This window comes from Macaca fascicularis, chromosome 14 (genome assembly GCF_037993035.2).
Source record: "Macaca fascicularis isolate 582-1 chromosome 14, T2T-MFA8v1.1".
Classification (NCBI taxonomy): domain Eukaryota; kingdom Metazoa; phylum Chordata; class Mammalia; order Primates; family Cercopithecidae; genus Macaca; species Macaca fascicularis.
Window position 1 is genome coordinate 18705761 of NC_088388.1, and position 24160 is coordinate 18729920.

Here is a 24160-nt window from a genome sequence, read left to right on the forward strand (position 1 = left end):
TGGTGGCGGGCATCTATAATTCTAGCTACTTGGGAGGCTGAGGCACAAGAATCACTTGAATCTGGGAGGTGGAGTTTGCAGTGAGCTAAGATTACACCACTGCACTCCAGCCTGGGCAACAGAGCAAGACTTCATCTAAAAATTAAAAAATTATTACTTATTTAATGTCTACAATGTGGTAAGCAATTTTCATGGTTTTGTTGGTGTTACTGAAATCTTACAAACACCCTATGAGTTAGTTACTATTATTATTGTCATCCCCATTTTACAGATATAAAAACAGGGCCCAGAGAACTTAAGAGATATCCGCAAGGTCATCCAGTTAATGGGGCACAGGTGGGATGTACACTAGATCTTTCTAATGCCATGGGGTCTGTGTTCTTCTAGGTCAAGGTTAATATTACCACTTCTAATGATCATGACAAGTTTACTCTGTGCCAGCCACCATTTTAAGCACATCATATACTTCTCCTTCAATCATTACAACTATTATTATTCCCATTTTACGAATGAGGAAACAGGCTCAAAGAAATTAAATACCTTTCTCAAGGGCCCAGCTAGTATGTTGTGAAACCAGGATTTGAACTCAAGAAGTCTGGTTCCAATTGCATGCTCTTAACCATCCAGAAAGCTTCCAGTCCATGGAGGATGGGGAGCGGGAGATGCTCTGTTGATCATTTGGGGATGAAAGAACTACTCCACTAGCTGCAGGAATATGTGAGATGGAGGGGATCTCTGGCTTGGCTGCTGTCGTGGAGTCTGTTTGCTTTTTCTTTTCCTGTTTTTCCAGCTCACACCTGCTGCCCCAGGGCCTGGCCATGATGCTTGCAGCACATAAGGCAGGCGCATGTGGAGACACCATGCCCCTGAACAGGCTCTGGCTTCCAGCTGCCTGTGGATTACATTCTTTTATGCACAAATCATCAGAGACTGGAGCCTCCTTCAGCAGCCCATCCCCAGACTTCAGCGTCCTGAATAAAGTAAGCCTGGCAGTGAGATGGGAGAGGGCAGTTCCTCTTCTAGCAATAGTAACTGCCTTGAAGTCTCTACCACCCCCATTTGCAGTTCTGATCAGATGCATAGGTATGTGTGTGGGGAAGCTGGGACCCTGACCTTCAGGACAAAATGAGAATAGCTTACAAAATCAGGGGATGCTTTCTGGGATACATACAGTTTTTCTACATATGCACCAGCTGCAGTACAGTGGGGGAAAGCATGGCATTGAGGAGATGAGGTTGACACAGAAGCTTGATGCTCATACTTGGGGAGAAAACAAACTTACCCTAATTCTGAATTCATCTCTAACTGCAGCCAGTGCCATGTGGGTAACCTTGGCCCTTCTGTTGTTACTGCCATTCCCATAATTCCCTCACACTGCTATTGACATGGACTGGCTACGATGCTTCCTCCTGCTCAAACAGAAAGGTCTGAGGTTTCTGTCAAACAGCAGGCCTCTAGGTGAGGAGTGGGTAAGTTTCCAGCCACAAATAGAGGAATACCATTCCAGAAGCCCCTTAGTATCAATAACTGTATAATTCTACCTTGGTATGGAGAATTTTTGGTTCTTACAGGATTCTACCACCTACACTCACATCTTGTGGTGCTTTCATGTTATCCAATTGTTTGGAGGGTCTGAGGAGAGAGCTGGGGCAAATGCAAAGCTGTGGCTGTGGGGGGCTAAGATGCATATCGAAGGTTCACTCTCATAAGCTCCCTCACATCACAGGAAAGGGAAAAGAGGTCAGTATTTTGGAGTGATTGATCAAAACCAAGGTCATATATCACAGAGTGGTGGCAGCCAGTAACCAGTACCTAAGCAGTCGCCTTCTAAATCAAGTTCTTTGAGGGGCAGGAACTATATCTTATTCATGACTGTATCCTCATTTGCAGAATAGCTCCCGGCACAAAATCAGCACTCAAGAAACATTTGGTGAAATGAAGTACTGACACATACAGCAAGATGGATGAACCATGAAAACACTGTGCTATTAGGTTGGTGCAAAAGTACCTGCAGTCTTTGCCATTGAAAATAATGGCAAAACCTCAATTACTTTTACCCCAACCTAAAACATGAAACTAGTCACAAAATTTTTTTATTTTTTTCTTCCCCGAGACAGAGTCTCACTCTGTCACCAGCCTGGAGTGCAGTGGTGCGATCTTGGCTCACTGCAACCTCCGCCTCCTGGGTTCAAGCGATTCTCCTGCCTCAGGCTCCCAAGTAGCTGGAACTACTGGCGCATGCCACCACGCCCAGCTAGTTTTTGTATTTTTAGTAGAGATGGGGTTTCACCATGTTGGCCAGGATGGTCTCCATCTCTTGACCTTGTGATCCACCCGCCTTGGCCTCCCAACATGCTGGGATTATAGGCATAAGCCACTGTGCCTGGCCATTTTTTTTTTCTTTTTCTTTTGGAGACACAGTCTCACTCTGTTACCCAGGCTGGAGTGCAGCAGCATGATCTCGGCTCATTGCAACCTCCGCCTCCTGGGTTCAAGCAATTCTCCTGCCTGAGCCTCCCGAGTAACTGGGATTATAGACGTGCACCACCATGCCCAGCTAATTTTTTTATTTTTAGTAGAGACAGGGTTTCACCATGTTGGCCAGGCTGTTTGAACTCCTAACCTCAAATGATCCACCTGCTTCAGTCTCCCAAAGTGCTGGGATTACAGGCATGAGCCACTACGTCTGGCCAAGACCACATATACAATTCTACTTGTTTGACTTTTTTTTTTTTTTAAAGACAGAGTCTCACTCTGTTGCCCAGGCTGGAGTGCAGTGGTGCGATCTCAGCTTACTACAACCTCTGCCCCGCAGGCTCAAGCAATTCTCCCACCTCAGCCTCCCAAGTAATTGGGACCACAGACACATGCTACCATGCATGGCTAAGTTTTTTGTATTTTTGGTAGAGATGGGGTTTCACCATGTCGCCTAGGCTGGTCTGGAACTCCTGAGCTCAAGCAGTTCTCCCCACTTGGCTTCCCCAAGTGCTGGGATTACAGGTGTGAGCCACTGTGCCTGGTCTCAATTCTACTTATTTGAAATGCCCAGTGGATAAAGCTATAGAGACAGAAAGTAGATTAGGGGTTGCCCAGGGTTGGGGAAGATGGCAGAGTGGGGACCGAAGAGTAATGGCTAAGGGGTGTAGGATTTCTTTTTAGGGTAATGAAAACATTCTAAAACAGACCATGGTAATGGATGCACAACTCTGGAAATACATTAAAAGCCATTGAATTTTACACTTTAAATGGGTGAAGTGTATGGTACGTGAATTGTATCCCAAAAAGCTGTTAAAAAGAAATATTTGATGAATAAACAAATGAACAAATAAATATAGGATATAGTTGTTGACTCTTGTTCTTAGAGTAACTTAGAATCATGGACTATTAGAATCATGTAAAATGCCAGACAAGGAACATTCACTCACACATTCACTCATATACTGATTCATTCAGCAGGCATTTATGGAGTGTCTGGCATATATCTAGGTACTATGCTAAGTGATAGTGATTAAGCAGCAAACAAGATTACTATGGATCCTACTTGCCTCTTGGGACATACACACTCACACTTATGGTTCCTTTTCTTTATTTAGAAATTCCCTAATTATTGTCATACCTTCATTCTTAACTTCAGTATTTTTTATTTTTATTTTTTTTAAGACAGAGTCTCACTGTGTCACCCAGGCTGGAGTGCTCTGTGGCCCAGGCTGGAGTGCAGTGGAGCAATCTCAGCTCACTGCAAGCTCCGCCTCCCAGGTTCACGCTATTCTCCCGCCTCAGCATCCCGAGTAGCTGGGACTACAGGCACCCACCACCACGCCCGGCTAATTTTTCTTTCTTTTTTTTTTTTTTTTTTTTAGTAGAGACGAGGTTTCACCATGTTAGCCAGGATGATCTCAATCTGACCTCGTGTTCCATCTGTCTCAGCCTCCCAAAGTGCTGGGATTACAGGTGTGAGCCACCATGCCCGGCCTTAAGTTCAGTCTTGAAGGATGCTGAGTTTATCCCCCCAGATTTTGGGGCTGAATCTTCCTTAAAACGATCTGAGCCCAGGCTGACTGCGGTGGCTCATGCCTGTAATCCCAGCACTTTAGGAGGCCTAGGTGGGCAGATCATTTGAGGTCAGGAGTTTGAGACCAGCCTGGGCAATGTGGTGAAACCCCATCTCTACTAAAAATACAACAACAACAACAACAAAATTAGCCGGGCATGGTGTGCACACCTATAATTCCAGCTACTCAGGAGGCTGAGGCAGGAGAATCACTTGAACCCGGGGAGAGGCGGGGTGGAGGTTGCAGTCAGTCGAGATCGCACCACTGCACTCCAGCCTGGGCGACAGAGTGAGATTCTGTCTCAAAGAAAACAAACAAACAAAAAAATTTTTTAAAATAAAATGATTTCTGCCCAAAAGGGAACGATCATGGAAATGTAAAGCTAACTCCACTTGGCTGCTTTTAAATTACAAGAGATAATCTCCCATACTTTTTTTTTTTTCAGTGAAGAAAAAAATATCCAAATCTCCTTTGGATAGCAGATAAATTAAAATTATAAAACCTGAACTGCAGCTTTTACCAGTGGCCAGTTGCCATCAGGAAAGAGAAGTATCCACTGAATAATGAGGGAGAAAAAACCTACACAATTTTGAGTGTGTGATCACTAAACAGGTTTCGCACATGACCAGCAAAACTAGGTCATGAGCTGTGAGCTGCAAAACAGCCTGCCCCACCTTGAGGCTGGCGTCTGTCACTGGGAGCAATGGAGCTCCCTTCTTCCAAGTCAGCAGAGGAGTTGGCTGGCACGTTTCAAAAGGAGTGAGGTGATTCTTGGTGCAGTGCAGCCAGTGCAGCTTTGTTTTCAGTGGGTCAAACCACAAAGCAGAAATGATGCCATGACACAGGGAGGTGGGAGCATGAGGAGACTCTGAATCTCCTTGTGCTCCTGATCCCCCATCTCTGGATTCAGGCTGACTGCAGTTCTAGTCCCGCCACTGCTACTTACAAACTATCAGTATATTCGCACAACGTTGTCACCCTGTCTGAGCCTCAGTTCCCACTTCAGTGAAGTGAGCAGTAACAGTACCCTTCCCTCAACTGGGCTTCATCACTTTCACGCCTTTTTTTTTTTTTTTTTTTTGAGACCCAGTCTCACTCTTCCCCCATGCTGGAGTGCAGTGGCACAATCTCGGCTCACTGCAACCTCTCACTTGAACTCTGCCTCCCAAGTTCAAGTGATTCTCCTGCCTCAGCCTCCCAAGCAGCTGGGATTACAGGTGCCCACCACCACGCCAGGCTCATTTTTGTAGTTTTAACAGAGACGGGGTTTCACCATGTTGGTCAGGTTGGTCTCGAACTCCTGACCTCAGGTGATCCATCCACCTTGGCCTCCCAAAGTAGTGGGATTACAGGCATGAGCTACTGTGCCCGGCTGCTTTCACGCCCTTCTGGTTTCCAACTGCAACCCTCTTCATCACAAGTCGCTGCCAACCCTTGCCCCCTCTTTTCTCAGAATATCCTCTAGGGCTACGTGTGGGAGTGTGGGTGTGTATTTGTGTGTGTGTTTTGTTGTTGTTGTTTACCTAATCCTCTTACCACCCTCCAACTCTGTCTTCAGAGCCGGAGGCTCCCCACAGAAACCACAAAGGATCATTTTAAAGGGAAGTAAAAGTTTTTACAAGGATTAGGTGAGATAGTTAAGGTAAACAAATTTAAATAGAACAGTGAAGGTAAATGCATTCAATATGATTTAGGGAAGGTAAGGCATTCTTCAATAAACATGATTTTTGCTACACGTCCATTTGCAACCCTAGCTCAGGGTTTTTTTTTTTTTTTTTGGAGATGGAATCTTGCTCTGTCGCACAGGCTGGAGTGCAATGGTGCGATCTCTGCTCACTGCAACCTCCGCCTCCCAGGTTCAAGTGATTCTCTTGCCTCTACCTCCCGAATAGCTGGCACTACAGGCAAGCGCAACCATTTCTGGCTATTTTTTTGTATTTTTAGTAGAGATGGAGTTTCAACATGTAGGTCAGGCTGGTCTTGAATACCTGGCTTCAGGTGATCTGCCTGCCTTGGCCTCCCAAAGTGCTGGGATTACAGGTGTGAGCCACCGTGCCTGGCCTAGCTCAGGTTTTGAGTTAAGTAAGTAAAAGTTAACTGAGGCATAGTCCAATATACCTCGTGTGGTTAAAAATTGTCAATGATGGTGAAACCCAACACAGAAATTAGGGGCTTCTAACTATTTCTGCCAAGTCTTGGTTCTGGACTGATCTTGAAAAGCTTCTTCTGGCATAAATAATATAATGTGCCCTTCCTTCAACTGGGGCTTTATCACCTTTATGCGCTTCCGGTCCCCAACCTCAACCCTCTTCATCACAAGTCACTGCCAACCCTTGCCCCCTGATATGGTTAGGCTTTGTGTTCCCACCTGAATCTCAACCCGAATTGTAATCCCCAGGTGTTGAGAGGGAGACCTGGTGGGAGGTGATTGGATCACATGGGCAGTTTCCCCATGCTGTTCTTGTGATAGTGAGTGAGTTCTCAAGACACTTGATGGTTTTATAAGTGTCTGGCATTTCCCCTGCCTGTGCTTCTCTCTCTGGCCACCATGTGGAAAAGGTCCTTGCTTCCCCTTTGCCTTCTGCCATGATTGTAAGTTTCCTGAGGCCACGCGGAACTGTGAGTCAATTAAATCTCTTTTCTTTATAAATTACACAGTCTTGGGTAGTATCTTTACAGTAGCATGAAAACACAAAAATGCAGCCCCTCTTTTCTCAGAATATCCTCTAGGGTGTGCGTGTGTGTGAGGGGGGATTGGAGGAGTTTGGGCTTTTTCTTCTTCTTCATCTCGCTACCCTCCAACTCTATCTTCAGACCCTGAGGCTCCCCACAGAAACCACAAAGGATCATTTCGCTTCCCTTTGGAAATGCAGAATCTATTATGTTTTGGGGCACATCCCAAATAGACCCCTCTCCCACTGCCAGTTTCTTCCCTAAATGCTCCTTTTTTTCATCTTTATACACTTCAGGTTTCTCTAGGAAGCAGTGGCCCACAGAGAGCTGAGTTGGTTTCAAGAATCCAGGAGACGTACCTGGCTGCTTTCTGAGTGAGCTCCAGCGGGAAATCAGGACACAGTAATTGCAGCAAACAGTGATATTCTTTCATGGTCAGCAAATCTGAAGTGGAAATGGAGAGGAACACATTAGGTCTCTGCATTTCAAGTCACTGCCCTCTTTTTGTTCATTTCATGAGTTTCAGACCTGGTCTTGGTAGAGCTGCTCTTTTAAAAGCAAGTCAGTGTTAAGGGTATGCTAGTCTCTAACCTCCAGGTGTGAGATTTTTAAGATCAATATTTCTACAAAGCTTTTCCTGGGTGGGAAGCATCCAGTTACAACATTTTGGCCAAAGGAGCTTCACTGGCATGAAAGTTGGTCGAGTGAAGAGAGCAAACAAGAGAGGCACCTTCATCAGCCTTCTTTGGGTTTCCCTGTATATAAAAATCTGGAAGAACAAGTCATTTCAAAGTCAGTTAAATCTGCTGAAATTCTCTGGCATGGTAACATTTCCCACCACATGCCCAAAGACCATCCACAGAATATCTGGAAGCAGTACTAAGGCAAACAGTCTTGCTGTGTATGGAGGAGAAGAGTATAGCATAGAAACCCACAGACCTCATTACTCTGTCATCCAGTACTGCAGCAGGCTGGCTTCTTTTGAATGCCTGAACACAAATCTGGTCATCCTATTATAGGAAGCCAAGACAAAGGTCCAAGATATACAGTCAAGGTAACCAAATGATTCCTGATATACAGAAGCAGTGCTTTGGGAGAGGTGAGCCAGGATGAGGCTCTGTGGTCCAGCAGAGAACCTAGAGAGGCGAATCTCAGAGAGATTTATAGGATTCCAAGGGAGAAGAAATACACTGATGCTTAAGTTATTTTGTTGCTGCATGTACTGAAGGCAAAAGATTTTAGATCAGCCAAGGAGTAAGAATGTGCAAGTATCATCATATACCAAAGCATTTCGAATATGGAAGGGCCCGGTGATGCTAAAGTGAGAGCAATCCACCCCGAAGCCTGCCTAACTGGGAGGAGGATGAGTGAGAGGAGGGAATCCAGAGGGCATGGCTACATTTGCGGAATGAAGATGATGATCATAGGCACTTGGTTTCTTTGGATCTAAGTTAGCCCAAGCCACAGGAATCCAGATCTTCTGCCCCTGTTAGTTCGGTTGATGCTTTTCCAAGACAAAAACCCCAAATCTCCAGGGAAAGGCCTGGGTTCCTAGTACTTTTTCATCAAAGCTCAATTCAAGGTGGGGACAGAGAGTTTGACTAACCACACTGCCAAAGTCAGAAACACCAAAGGAACAGACTCAGCGTCAATATAGGTCAAAGGATCAAGATGGTTTTGTGGCACTCTCCTCTTCCCACTCGCCTGACCTCGGGCACAGCCTGGCAGGAGGTCTTGTTCTTCAAGGGAGGGAGTCATCGCCACTCGTGGTCTCAGGCTTGGGGTGAGGAAAAAGGTGAAGGGAAGGGAGAAAAGCCACTGAATCTAATGTGTTCCCACTTTATTCTCACTCCAGAACTCCCCATCTAGAGAGAAGAGAAGAGTGATTTCTGGCAGGGCAGGGAGTAAATAAAGGAAAGTTCTATCTTTGAATCATCAGTGCTTTTCTAGGCTAAACTTTGGCGGATATATCTGATAGCATTCTTAGGGAGAGTCAGAGTGTTTCATAGGAACTTACATTTATCCCCCAAATTACCTACAAAATATCCTTGGGAAGATAACAGAATGAAGGAAAGTGAAAAAATGAGAGAGAGAGAGAGAGAGAGAGAGAGAGAGAGAGAGTTACTTGATTAAGAAAGACAATGCTAGGAATCAACATTAGCTTCCTGGTTTCTAGACCCTAGGCCCTCTTCAGGTTTTTGATATTATTCTAACTCATGTACTTCAAATACTTGCTTCTGAAGACAGAAGAATGATTTACAAAAATCACTGTGTGCTTCTCTAATACAACAAAAGCTCTTAAAAATATGAAAAACAGAATACATCCTGCTCACCACTTCTGGAACTTGACTCTTCTAAATGTTAAGTGAGGACAGTAGTCAGATAAAGAGATTAATGAAAATGTAAGCAAATAAACAACTTTTAATTGTGGAGAGAGTAGTTATATTATTGTTATTATTATTATTCCACGCAGACTCTGTGTTGGGGATGTGGAGAGAGGAGTTCTAATTCTACTGAAGTAGTGACCAAATAATATCAAGGGCAGATGATTTCTGCTACTTCGAGACACTCCTCAGCTGTTGTACAGTGGGTATTGAGAGAACTATGAGTGGTAAGACTTGTTTCAAAATCAGAATACTGATAAGCATATGAGAGCTTGTTCCCTTTCTGCTCCATAGGCTAGGATTCAAATTTTGGCTCTGCGATTCACCAGGTATGTAATCTTGGGCAAATTGCTTAACATCTCTAAGTCTCAGTTTCTCATCTGTAAAATGCAAGTGATACCGACACTTTTCAGGGTTAAAGTCAATTGTAAGACAGATCATGTCTATAAAGTGCTTAGCAGAATGTCTAGAACTTAGTAACATCAAACAGTGGGAGTTTGTTTTGGTTCTGTTTTTTAAATTCTGGAGGCAAGGAGAAGAGAGGAGGAAGGTATTTGTTGCCGAGGTTTTTTTTCATTTTAAATTTTAATTAATTAATTAATTAATTTTGAGATGGGGGGCCTCACTCTGTTACCCAGGCTGGAGTACAGTGGCATAGCTCACTGCAGTCTTGAACTCCTGAGCTCAAGCGATCCTCCCGCCTCAGCCTCCCAAGTAGCTGGGACTACAAGCATATGCCACCAAGCCCTACTCATTTAAAAAATTTTATAGAGACGGGGTCTCGTGCTGTCACCCAGGCTAGTCACAAACTTCCTACCTCAGCCTCCCAAAGTGCTGGGATTACAGGCATGAGCCTGGGTGTTGCTGAGTTTGGACATTTAAACACCTAAAAGTGTTCTGCCTTGAAAGTTCTCTGTTGCGTTGCCTGAGCCAAATCCGTTTTGAACACTCTCCTGCAGTGGCCACTCACTTCCTATTCCCACGTGCCTGCTCTGTTCCAGGCTCCCCATTATGATGAACAAGCTAGCAGTCCCCCTAGCTTCTGTGGCCTGCATTTGGGCACCATTTCACCCTAATGCTCCTGTCTATTTTGGGTCCTTTAGATCTTAGAACTGTCCAAGATCTCAAAGGCCCTCTTGCAGCCCTTTGTGCTCCGGCAATAACTGTAAAGAGAGTGAGTAGTCATGGAGATCTGTGCTCAGCTCTTGAATTAACTCACTTAGGCCAGGTGCAGTGGCTCATGCCTATAATCCCAGCACTTTGGGAGGCCGAGGCAGGTGGATCACCTGAGGTCAGGAGTTTGAGACCAGCCTGGCCAACGTGGCGAAACCCCATCTCTACTAAAAATACAAAAATTATCCCAGTATGGTGGCAGGTGCCTGTAATCCAGCTACTCGGGAGGCAGGAGAATCACTCGAACCTAGGAGGCAGAGGTTGCAGTGAGCTGAGGTCACAACACTGCACTCCAACCTGGGCAACAGAGCAAGACTCCATCCCCCCCCAAAAAACAAATAAAAAATTTAAAAAATTAACTCACTTAGCCTTCACAGCATACTACCTTATGAAGTAGACTCCATTATTCTCAGTACCATTTCACAGATGAGGATGAGAAAGCTTAGAGGGATGAAATAAGCTGGTGAGCAAGGAGAGGAGGGTCCAGGATAGGGGAGAGGAAGGGGACCTGTCTTCCCTGAGCAAGATCTCAGGCTCGAAGGGAGAGAAGGGAAGCTGATGGCAGGAGGGGCTTAACAATAATACAGTTAACATTTATTGAGCACTTCCTCTCGGGGAGGCACTGATCTAAGGGGTTTACATATGTTACCTCACTAATCTTCACTACTATTACCCTCATTTCACAGAAACAAAAACTCAGATTGTACACACTTAAGAGGTAGAACTGGAATTCAAACCCAGGCAGTCTGGCTCCAAAGCCCACTCAGCTAACATTGTCAGCACCTTGATCTTATCAGCTATAATGTGTGAGGCTTAAGAGCTTGTTTTCTCCTCCAAACTAACTGCAGGAACTAAATAGCTCCAGATGAACTGGATCAAGGAGACAATTCAAGTGAATTGACATTTTCCACGTAAGAAACCGAGTCTTAAAGGTTCTAATTACTGTTAACAGCGAAGACTGAGGCCCCAGCACAGCAGCCTCAGTTAGGCCAGAGGACATGGGCTGGGGGACACCTGTGCTGGTGGCCACACCGTGGTCTCTCATCCCCATCCCCATCCTCATCTCATGCCCACCACTCTTCTACCTGGCAGGTGCAGGGAAGTTAAGTATTGTGTATCAATAGACACTTTCTCTAGAAATCTCCCCACAATTAGAAGAGTGTCAGCCAGTAGGTCCTGCAAGTTCAAAGGCAAAGACATAATAAGGTTTTGGTGTAAGATCAAAATCAGAACACTCTCCACAAATTTGTGTGTCTCCTTTCATGGGTGGTCAGACTGCCAACTTTTCTTCTTCTAAGCCTTGCACTAGTCTCACCAATTGTGTGGCTGGCTCCAGACCAGAGGTGTTTTACGCCGTTGATCCTATCTTCTCCAGAGGCAGCACAGCATAGCATTATGGTTAATAGCATGGACTTGGGAGTTAGATTGTTCGGGTCCAAATCCTAGCTTTGCCACTGACTTCAAGTTACTTGACCTTTAAGCTCTCCATGCCTCAGTTTCCCCATTTATGAAATGACAGTATGAACACTGCAGAGTTGTTGTGAGTTAATGTAAAGTGCTTAGAACAGTGTCTGACCCATCATAAGGGCCATCTGTTAGTACTTGCTATTATTATTTTAGAAATAAAGAAACTAGGGCTCAGTGAGGTGTAATCATTTTCTCAAGGAAATAGCTAGGAAGAGGGCTGAGATTCAGACCTAGGCCTAGCACAGGCTCTGAAGGTCCTGCAAGTTCCACCCTAGCAGGTGGGATCCAGCTGGTTTGTGAAGGACTTCTGATGATAGGATTATTCACACTAGATGACTAACAGACTTTATGTCTAAGTTAAACATACAGATACCCTCCAGACAGGCCACTTTAAACAGCGCAGGGTAGTTGGGCAGGGCAGCTATATTAGTGCCAAACTCTGACTTTGCAATCAGATGACCTGGCTGCAAAACCTGGCTCTACTACTTGCCACCAGCATGACTTAGACAAGCTGTACAACTTCCCTGAACCTTGGTTTCCTTGTCTTAAAAGTGTAATAATTACAGTACCTACCTAATGGAATTGTAAAAGATCAAAAGAGGTAATATATATACTTTTCTGAAAATAGTTAGCAAAGTACTCAATAAGTGGTAGCATTATTTTATAATTATTAACTGATTAAAACTTGAAGTCCTGAAATTAAGGAATCTTTGAACTTAGCTAAAGCAATTAGCACAATGCCTGGTGCATTGCAGTATACATCTGTTGAAGGAATGAATACATAAAAACATGCCTCACATAGTGACCCAAATAAAAATTCATAGGGATAAAGTTCTGGTCACTGTGTGAACACAGAGATAGGAGGTCTCCAGGCACAGGAGGCATTTCTGCAAACTTACAGGTGTATGAGGAGAAGCCAGTAGTTGTGAAGTGTGAAAAAAGGAAAACCCCCTACATGCTAGGCACTATAATTCTCAGTAAACATGATAAACCATGGCCGGTGTACTACACTTCATGGGCTTATTGGCCTTCGCACCAAGTGCTCACTTCAATCAGCTTGAATATTTCTTTTCATAAGAATGTATCACCGATTTTCCTTTTTTTTCAGCAGAGTCTCACTCTGTTGCCCAGGCTGGAGTGCAGTGGCACAATCTCGGCTCATGGCAACCTCCGTCTCCCGGGTTCAAGCGATTCTCCTGCCTCAAACTCCCAAGTAGCTGGGACTACAGACACGCACCACCACGTCAGGCTAATCTTTATATTTTTAGTAGAGGAGAGGTTTCAGCATGTTGGCCAGGCTGGTCTCGAACTCCTGAACTTAGGTGGTCCACCCGCCTCAGCCTCCCAAAGTGCTGGGATTACAGGCATGAGTCACTGCACCAGGCCGTGTCACTGATTTTTCTGTGAAAACCAAAGGAAGCCTAGGGTTCACTTTGCAGAAATTCACTTTATTGCTGTTACAATTCTAGCATGAATACTACTGCTTTCAAGATAAGCAGCGCTCTGACTCAAAATATTCTTCTGTTGGTCATATCCACTGTAATCCTAGAGAGTGTTAGATGAATTTACTTTAGCCAAGAAAATGAATCTAGTCAGAAATTATTGATTCCCAATATATTCAAGGGCTAACTCATTCTCACTTGTAGGAAAAGGATGTCTTTTTGACATCTGGACTGAATTCTTGCTGTGGCAAGTCCTGCTTCTGAAGCTCTGTGGGAGCAGCTTAGTCATTTCTACATCCTCCTTGCAGACCACCATGCGTACCCACATTTGCTCAGAACTGTGGTGGAAGGTAGTTGTAGATCGGATACCTCTCCTCTTCCTGGGAAATGGTACCTTTGCCAGGGTCACTAAAGAAGACCCATGGAGGAGTGCCAGATGGAAGGAACTGGGGCCATATATTCATTCCTTCAGAGAAAGCCTTCCCTAAAGCCTGAAGTCAAAGACTTTTAGCTCTAAATGCATGGGGGATGAAATGGGACTCAGTCTAAATTCATTTGTGTGAGTGCCTGCATGTTGGTTGAGTGAGCTAGTGCTGGACAAGAGCTGAAGATAATGAAATGCTATAAGCCATGGGAATCCCAGAGGACTGAACAGCCTCTAGTTGGTTGGCTGCATGATCTCAATAGGACTACCACAGAGGCCAGAGAATACCACAGCCCATGTGTGGACTCTCCAATTTTCAGCTGCAATTGTTTTTATGTTCTTTTATGCAGGGGTTGTGAAGGCTCACTCTAAATGACACTCATCCTCAGCCAGGTTGCTCTGCCAAGAGATGCTCGGAAGGACATGGATAGTTCGGGGCATGACCACACCACCCCTTCCAATCCCTAGGGCACCAAGGCTTTGTTACCAGGCCACAGCTGAGTAAATACTTCTCAGTGCTACTCTGTGAGGAGGGAGAAGGGAGTGAGGGACGGTGTGGGGGAAGGGAAGAAGGAGGCAAGACATCTGATGGCTTCACTCCTCATGTAGCAGTTGGTACCACAAGTCACAGAAAGATTGCTACCCTACTAGGGCCATGTTCCTGTCAAGCAAAGACCCAGAAGACGAGAAGACTGTGATATTCAATTTTATCTCCTCTGGCAGCACTGTTGTTTTATATTACAAATGGAGGGAAATGATAATTATTTGACTGAATGGGAAATGACCTTACAAAAGGAATGAGAAGCAATGGCCTCGAATGATACCTGTGGGGTAAAGTATTTGGGCCATTATGAACACTATCCTTTGCCAGCTCATTACTCCCCAGAGCATCTTCAGTGTGTTCCAATGGCGGCAGAAAGCCCCTTTAGGTTTTTTTTTTTGAGACGGAGTCTTGCTCTGTCGCCAGGCTGGAGTGCAGTGGCACTATCGCGGCTCACTGCAAACTCCGCCTCCCGGGTTCAAGCAAGTCTCCTGCCTCAGGCTCTCAAGTACCTGAGACTACAGGCGCCTGCCACCATGCCCAGCTAATTTTTTGTACTTTTAGTGGAGACGGAGGTTCACCATGTTGGACAGGATGGTCTCAATCTCTTGACCTCGTGATCCGCCCGCCTTGGCCTCCCAAAGTGCTGGGATCACAGGTGTGAGCCACCGCACCCGGCTGCCCCTTTAGTTTTATATTTTATTATGACTAAGCCAAACACCAAGCTAGAAATGTATTTAGTCTATTTCTATTTGGCTGTATCTTTGTTCTAGGCAAAGTGTTAAATCAGACACAGTAACAATTTTATGGCAATGTTTAAAATGAACAAAAACAACTCTCCAGGAACTGTTTATATACAGCAGGTAAAGATTTAAAGAAATTCGGGCATTTCTAACCAGGATCTCAACATTCTTCCCAGGGTCATGTAGGACATACCATGGCAATCTGCTCAGGTTTTAGGAGACCCATGGCCATCCTGAGCCACCACTGGTGGCTTAAACCACAGGCCTGATCTGATAAGAATCCCCTGTACTGTGTCGAACCCTTGGGGGTGTGTTCATCATGATGGGGCCATTAGCGATTGGAGGACCAAGGCAAGGCTTTGTTCTGGGGGAGGTCCTGTCTTAGAAAGTTTGAGGACGTGGCCGGGCGCGGTGGCTCGAGCCTGTAATCCCAGCACTTTGGGAGGCCGAGACGGGCGGATCGTCAGGAGATCGAGACCATCCTGGCTAACACGGTGAAACCCCGTCTCTACTAAAAAATACAAAAAACTAGCCGGGCGAGGTGGCGGGCGTCTGTAGTCCCAGCTACTCGGGAGGCTGAGACAGGAGAATGGCGTGAACCCGGGAGGCGGAGCTTGCAGTGAGCTGAGATCCGGCCACTGCGCCCCAGCCTGGGCTACAGAGCCAGACTCCGTCTCAAAAAAAAAAAACAAAAAAACAAAAACAAAGTTTGAGGACGTGAAACACAGGTTGCATATGGCCAGGGTGGGCAGCCGTATGTCACTGTGGAAGGAAGCACCAGTGCCAGGAGTAAAAAAAAAAGCCTCTCTAATAGCAACGGGGCTAGCTACTCTGGCATGGACACAGTTTCCTACCCATTATTGAGGAAATGGAAGGCAGTTTTGGACGCCAAAATGTAGAGCAGGATCTTGGCACCATAAGCGCCCAAAGGCTCCGGCAGCCCATCAAAGAAGTGACTCCAGCCTAGAATTTGCACCACCACTCACGTGCTCATGCAGCTCTACCAGGTGTTACCACCTCCCATTTTTGTTTGGAAACAGGAGGACAGGGCGGGCCCTTTGAAACGGACACCTTAGGGCCAAGGTATAATTCTCCAAGAAGCAGGTCTTGTTACAAACTCCTGAAACCCATTCCTGTTCTTAATTGAACAGAAATGGTTAAACAGGCACAAGAGCTAAACTGGAGATTAAACCTTAATCCCTCCTAATGGTGAGTAAAGGCAAGAGAAAACATCTCGCCCTCCCCGTGGTGATATACCTCACGCAACCTTTGAAAAAGAGGCAGAATTTTACATTTCTTTCTGCGGGGGGTGGAGGGGGGCGGGTTTAAGGCCAGAATGAAGGTTTTTATGTTGTTTTAGGGGGGAAAAGCCTACTATAGAGACACATCATGATAGAGAAAAGAACTTGGTCTGACTTCGGCAAAGGATTATACCTATCTGGGCACAACTTTTCTAGGCCTCAGTTTTCTCACCTGTAAAATAAGGATGTTGTGAGCCACTGCACCCGGACTGAAAAAAATGTTTTAATATATATACATTTTAAAAAATAGAAATCTAGGTCTGGTGCAGTGGCTCATGCTTGTAATCCCAGCACTTTGGGAGGCCAAGACGGGAGAATTGCTTGAGCCCAGGAGTTCAAGACCAGCCTGGGCAACATAGTGAGACCTCATTTCCATAAAAAATAAAAATGAAAAAATTAGCTGTGCATGGTGGCACACGCCTGTAGTCCCAGCTACTCGAGAGACTGAGGTGGGAGGATGGCTTGAACCCAGGAGGTTAAGGCTGCAGTGAGCAGCCTGCACCACTGCACCCCAGCCTGGGTGACTGAGTGAGACCCTGTCTCAAAGAAATAACAAATGAAAATCTTGTAAGGAATCTTAATATTTAATATCTATAAAAACAAAGCCTTTTTTAGCCAACTTTCTCTTCAACAGCTCTCACCCAGACGAGAAGTTGAGGAAAGAAGGCCTGAGGTGCTACCTTAAAACTCTAGAGCTCTACAAAGGGCAGTTAGGCAGTTAGGCCCTAACACCTAAGTAGGTCTTGCATAGTGCAATGGTTAAGAGTACAGGCTCAGGATGGGCACAGTGGCTCACGCCTGTAATCCCAGCACTTTGGGAGCCAGAGGCGGGCAGATCACTTGGTCAGGAGTTTGAGACCAGCCTGGCCAACATGGTGAAACCTCATCTATACTAAAAATACAAAAATTAGCTGGGCCTGGTGGTGCGTGCCTGTAATCCCAGCTACTTAGGAGGCTGAAGCAGGAGAACTACTTGAACCTGGAAGGTGGAGGTTGCAGTACACCAAGATCACACCACTGCACTCCAGTCTGGGCAACATGACACAGCAAGACTCCATCTCAAAAAAAAAAAAAAAAAAAAAAAAAAAAATCAAGGCTCCTGAATCAGCCAATCTGGGTCCAAATCTTGGTTCTTCTGCTAACTAGCCATGTGACATTGGGCAAGCCAATTAGAAATGAGAGTGAATATAGTAATAATGGTATGAATAATGATAATGCTAATCAGGAATTCTTGAGAAGATTAAAAAATCATTTTTTTTAAAAGGAAGAGATGGTAAATTAAGCTGCTGGTACATGGCACAGATAAGCATCCAATCAACAGTACCTGCTCTTATTACTTTCCTTCATTTAAGGCACACAGACACAGGTGGGATGGCACCTGTGTAACAAAAGGCACAATTTATCAGAGTTCTCCTTCAGCTCCAGCCAGTGGGTGGCTGAAACGATCTTATTTCTTATCTCTTGATTATTTTATCATGCCTTTGTTCTTTATTGATGAACGGATAACAGAGTTCCTGCCTGAAGGCAGGTGCGCCACTTTCCCGGACTGTCAGTGCACTGCCAATCCTCTGTCGCCTCACTTTTAATAGTGCTGATGGCTCATCATATTTGCAGACATGGTAGAATTATGCAAACCATTTTTATATGCATTATCACTTTTGATCCCCATAAGAATTCTGTGGGGCAGGGAAAAGAAAATGGTATTAAATCCCCTTTTTTTTTTTTTGAGATGCAGTCTCGCTCTGTCGCCCAGGCTGGAGTGCAGTGGCCGGATCTCAGCTCACTGCAAGCTCTGCCTCCCAGGTTTATGCCATTCTCCTGCCTCAGCCTCCCAAGTAGCTGGGACTACAGGCGCCCACCACCTCGCCTGGCTAATTTTTTGTATTTTTTTTTTTTAGTAGAGACGGGGTTTCACCGTGTTAGCCAGGATGGTCTCGATCTCCTGACCTTGTGATCCACCCGTCTCGGCCTCCCAAAGTGCTGGGATTACAGGCTTGAGCCACTGCGCCAGGCCTAATTCCCATTTTTATAGACATGGAAAATGAGGCTCAGCAAAGGACAAAATTGCCGCATAAGTGGTAGTTCCTGGATCAGATCAAGCCTTCTCATTCAAAGGCTGGCCTTTCTCATTCAAAGGCTACACAGGCTGGCTCCCTATGATGTCCTTTTCTTTTTGCTGTAAGTCTCTGGGAACTCAGCCTGCTTTTCCTTCGTCTATGGATAAAAAACACCTGGCACAGTGAATTCCCACAGTGAGAACCCAGTAAATGTTAGCTGCAACTGCTATTATTATTTTGTGTATTCTTTAATTTTATTCTTTTTTTTTTCTTTTTTTGAGATAGGGTCTTGCTCTGTTGCCCAGGCTGGAGTGCAGTGGCGTCACGTGGGCTTGCTGCAACCTCCACTTCCTGGGCTCAAGCAATCCTCCCACCTCAGCTCCCCAGATAGTTGTGACCACAGTCACATGCCACCATGCCTGGCTAATTTTTGTATATTTTGTAGAGACAAAGTTTTGCCATGTTGCTCAGGCTGGTCTCAAACTCCTGAGCTCAAGCAATCCACCTGCCTCAGCCTCCCAAAGTGCTGGGATTACAGGCGTAAGCCACCATGCTGGCCATTATTTTAAATTTTTTAGAGATAGGGTCTCACTCTGTCACCCAGGCTGGAGTGCAGTGGCATGATCATAGCTCACTGCAGCCTGGAACTCCTTGGGTTCAAACGCTCTTCCTACCTTAGCCTAGGTGGGATGTAGTTAGACTATAGGCGTGCACCATCATGCCTGGCTAATTTTTTCATTTTTATTTTTTCTAGAGACAGAGTCTCGATATGTTGCCCAGGCTGCTCTGGAACTCCTGCCCTCAAATGATCCTTCTGCCTTGGCCTCCCAAAGCACTGGGATTATAGGTGTGAGCTATCGCACCTGGTCAGTGATTATTATTGTGAACATTTAAATCTCCCACTAGCTATTCCATCTCTTTCTATCACCTTTTGTCATAGGGTGGCTCCAGGGTCAGATGTAGTCTATCTGGCTCGTAACTTCCTTGCTTCCCCCCAAACTGACAGGTCCTTTCTATTTTAAGTGACTTGCTACTGATGCCTATAAGAAAATAGAGAAGAGACAACAAAATTAATAAATAGTTAAAGCCATTATAAGCCTGTATCTTCAATTTTAACAGGACTAGACACAGAGGAGGAAAAGTATATTTAATTTACATATATAAAAAATACTTCCCACTTTTTTTTTTTTTTGAGACAGAATCTTGCTCTGTCACCCAGGATGGCTGCAGCAGTTTAATCTCAGCTCACTACAACCTCTGCCTCGTGGGTTCAAGCAATTCTCGTGCCTCAGCCTCCCATGTAGCTGGGATTACAGGAATGTGCCACCATGCCTGGCTAATTTTTATATTTTTAGTAGAGATGGGTTTTCACCATGTTGGCCAGGCTGGTCTTGAACTCCTGACCTCAAGTGATTTGCCAGCCTTGGCCTCCCAAAGTGCTGGGGTTACAGGCATGAGCCACTGCTCCTGGCCCTACTACCTTTTTCTTTGCAATTTAAAATCAGGCTTATCGTTAGGATGAAATTTTATGTTATTAGCAAAACTGTCTGATGAGAACTTGAGAGAAAGCCACAGAAAACAAGAAATAATAAAAGTTATTATACTTCCTCTGAGCTTTCCACTGTCCAAAGCAGCCACAGAATAAATAAGAAGTGGAACAGATTATGCATTTGATTTTCTTAAAATGCGTTTTCCTTCATTTCTAAATAAATATAAACAGAAGCAGTGGCTAACGGGGTTACTTACTCACTGAGGGTGAGTGGAACCAAGACAGACTAAAAATAAAAAAGCAACAATCTAAGTTCTCTGGTTCTTGATGGGTGTGCGAGCAGGGGAGGGCAGTGGCCAGCATGTAGGCGTGCTTATGAAGACCACAGCCTGTTTTCTCGTCAGAATCCGCTAGCTCCCACCAATGATGATGGATTTACGGCTACCTATCAACTGAAAAAACAGACGTAAGGAACAGAAACAGCAAGAACAAGAAAGAAGACTGGATATAGATAAACACACACATCTCTTCAGATGAATCCACCTTTGTCTTTCCTGCTGTTTTGTCTTTTGTGGGCATATGTAATGTACCCTATCTATAATTATATGGATACGTATCGGGAAGAGAATGAGGCAGCTAGAGAAAGAAGAGTGTCTGACTCTTTTGGGACTTGATGGGAAAGGAAATTGATGTTAGCAGTTACTGTTTCTTAAAGCCATCAGCTTTGTTTTTCAAAGTATGGTTTCCTGGTAAAGGATACTTTGCCTGTAATGTGAGTGAATCACTCATCTTATTTTAATAAAAATATGAACCAAATGATAGTGCTCTCCATCCTGGGAAACGACACAATAGTTAGGCTTTCTGAACCCTGATCCTTATCTTTCACTGGGACTGGCAGGCATACAAAAAATAAAGAAAAAAATGAAAAATATCCAGTGGCATCAGGGTGAATCCACCCAACTTCTTTTTTGTTTTTGTTTGTTTTTTTTTTTTTTGAGACGGAGTCTCACTCAGTCGCCCAGGCTGGAGTACAGTGGCGCAATCTCGGCTCACTGCAAGCTCCACCTCCTGGGTTCACACCATTCTCCTCCCTCAGCCTCCCGAGTAGCTGGGACTACAGGCGCCTGCCACCTCGCCTGGATAATTTTTTGTATTTTTTTTTAGTGGAGATGGGGTTTCACCGTCTCCATCTCCTAACCTTGTGATCCGCCCACCTCAGCCTCCCAAAGTGCTGGGATTACAGGTGTGAACCACCGTACCCAGCCCCAACTTCTTTTATGCACAAGAATTCTGAAAGACAAAGTCTGGTTTTACTCACTGGGGTTTGGTCTCCCCATCAATGGGTGGCCTTCCATTGGGTACTAACTCTGTGCCTCAATTTATTCCTGTCATGCCTCACATGTAAATAAATGATCAAGGCTGATTAGATTAAGTAAAATATATTTTAAAGTATATAAGATTGTATATCCTTTTGAATTTTGTCATTTTCATGTATAACCTATTTTTAAAATTAAGAAAACAAACAAAAGTATGAGCAATGAGAAGACATCAAAGGATTTTTATAAAGTAAGACCATTAAAGCCGGGTGCGGTGGCTTATGCCCCAGCACTTTGGGAGGCTGAGGCAGGCAGATCATGAGGTCAGGAGTTCGAGACCAGCTTGACCAACATGGTGAAACCCCATCTCTACTAAAAATACAAAAATTAGCTGGGCGTGGTGGCACGTGCCTGTAATCCCAGCTACTCAGGAGGCTGAGGCAGAAGAATTGCTTGAACCTAGGAGGCGGAGGTTGCAGTGAGCCGAGATTACACCACTACACACCAGCCTGGGTGACAGAATGAGGCTCTGTCTCAAGAAAAAAAGACCATTAAGAACTATTTGAAAATGTACAAACCTTTTAATCTCAATAATTGTGACGGTTGCTTCTGGGTCTAACATTCTAGGATTCTTTCATTGTCATTCCCTGTGGTTGAGGAAGTAGCCCAAAGACTAGGTAGTGCATAATTTGTTTTTGTTTGTTGGTTTTTTGAGATGGAGTCTCACTCTTGTCACTCAGGCTGAAGTGCAATGGCATGATCTCGGCTCACTGCAACGTCCACCTCCTGGGTTCAAGCCACCGTGCCAGCTTATTTTTGTATTTTTAGTAGAGGTGGGATTTCACCACGTTGGCCAGGCTAGTCTCGAACTCCTGACCTCAGGTGATCCACCTGCCTCAGCCTCTCAAAGTGTTGGGATTATGGGCATGAGCCTCCGCGCCCAGCCATAATCTGACCATCTAGCACATAACTTCCTAGCAGAGTGGGAATGCTGTGAATTCTCCCTCTGCCACCTATCTTGTTTTCCTGCTTTATTTTTTCTCCAGAGCAGTAACTGTCTCCCCAACAGAAGCTCCAAGAAAGCAAGAATTTTGACTTTTATTCATTGTGGGTTCCTGATAGATAACCATTAGAGGAGCAAGACTGCTGTGAAGAATACATGAGATAATGTTTGTGAAGCTCTTAGCACTCACTGTCTGGGACAGAGAATGTAGCTGGCAGGCAGGTTTTGTTTGACTTGAAGTGAACTTTTTAAATTTCGAGGCAAAACATTAAGATATTTCTTACAACACAATCTAGATTTCAGATAGCTCTCTTTTTTAGAAAAAATCAGAAGATCTGGCAATGATGGGCCAGCATTCCAGCACGACCACAATCAGCGGGAGCTGGGTAAGAGGATGCCTTTGCCAGTTTACCACCAAAAACACCTATGCTTCTTACATTACCTGCCTGGCCAGTGTTGGCGTCTGAATTTTCAACCCAGATGAGGAATTTCTCTTTGGAAGCTTTACAATAAAGATTTAATTCATCTGATGAAATGAGTTTTTTTTTTTTTTTTTTTTGAGACGGAGTCTCGCTCTGTCACCCAGGCTGGAGTGCAGTGGCCGGATCTCAGCTCACTGCAAGCTCCGCCTCCCGGGTTTATGCCATTCTCCTGCCTCAGCCTCCTGAGTAGCTGGGACTGCAGGCGCCCGCCACCTCGCCCGGCTAGTTTTTTGTATTTTTTAGTAGAGACGGGGTTTCACGGGGTTAGCCAGGATGGTCTCGATCTCCTGACCTCGTGATCCGCCCGTCTTGGCCTCCCAAAGTGCTGGGATTACAGGCTTGAGCCACCGCGCCCGGCCTTGATGAAATGAGTTTAAGATGAAAATAAAGTACATGACCTCATGATATTAATAGGAAAGAGCAAAATAAAAATTGTTATTTAGAGTATGGTTCCATTTTTACTTTAAAATTAAAAAAAAGAAAAATTTGCATAGGGAAAATAATGGAATACATCAACAGTTAACCATAGTAGTTGCCTCTGTGTTTGGGGACTGTGGGTGATGTGTGCTTTCTTGCAATCAGAAGAATAAGATTTATTTTTTGGCTGGGTGCGGTGGCTCATGCCTTTAATCCCAGCACTTTGGGAGGCCGAAGCTGGTGGATCACTTGAGGTCAGGAGTTCGAGACCAGCCTGGCCGACATGGCAAAACCATATTTCCACTAAAAATACAAAAATTAGACAGGCATGATGGTGCACACTTGTAATCCCAGCTATTTGGGAGGCTGAGGAAGAACTGCTTGAACCTGGTAGGCGGAGGTTGCAGTGAGCCGAGATCTCACCACTGCACTCCAGCCTGGGTGGCAGAGCAAGACTCTATCTAAAAAACAAAAAAAGATTTATTTAAGATTTATTTTTTAAAAAGCCATTTTGATTTATGGTATGTCAATTGCATCTCAACAAAGCTGTGGAAGGAAGGCAGGCCGGCAGGCGGGAAACCATCCACAGAGATGGCCAAGTGTGTACCTTCCTTCAGAAACCTGTTTCCATGTCCCTCGTTCTCAGTGGCTCTTTCTTCCCCCCCAAGTCACCTGAATGCCATTTAGTTCCTTTACTACACCTTATTTTGTCCATGATGAAAAGATCATCATCTTTTATAATTCTTTCTATGTTTTTGGATTTTATTATAATGACCCTCGGTCCTCCCTTATAGAGATGTTCAGGCTCATTGATGGCATAATAAGGTTATAAACCCCTTGAAATGAGGGCAGGAGTGACAGGAAAAACATCTATCAAAATAAGGGCATAGAACTGAATAGTTACAATATCCTCCATAGATTTCATTTTTCATATATATATATATATATATATATATATATATATATATATATATATATTTTTTTTTTAGACATGGTCTTGCTCTGTTGTCAGGCTGGAGTGCAGTGGTGTGATCATAGCTTACTGTACCCTTGAATTCCTGAGCTGAAGTGATCCTTCTGCCTCAGCCTCCAGAGTAGCTGAGACTATAAGCACACATCACTATGCTCAGCAATTTTTTTTTTTTTTTGGTAGGGATGTCACTGTGTTTACTATGTTGCGCAGGCTGTTTTCAAAC

General features: G+C 44.7%; 1 protein-coding gene and 1 long non-coding RNA gene across 30 annotated transcripts in view; one reads left to right on the forward strand and one right to left on the reverse strand.

The window, feature by feature from the left end:
• The window catches only part of CSTPP1 (centriolar satellite-associated tubulin polyglutamylase complex regulator 1), a 227660-nt gene that overhangs the window by 22364 nt on the left and 181136 nt on the right, over positions 1–24160 (reverse strand). For all 29 annotated transcript variants that reach the window (XM_005578008.5, XM_074013738.1, XM_074013736.1 and 26 more), the window contains one exon: positions 7085–7169. In XM_005578008.5, coding sequence (XP_005578065.1) covers positions 7085–7169 — 85 coding nt within the window. The remainder of the gene's footprint in view (positions 1–7084; positions 7170–24160) is intronic.
• On the forward strand, positions 791–3330 carry LOC135967217 (uncharacterized). Its single transcript, XR_010581194.2, has 2 exons — positions 791–980; positions 1891–3330. It is a non-coding gene; the product is annotated as an uncharacterized lncRNA (long non-coding RNA).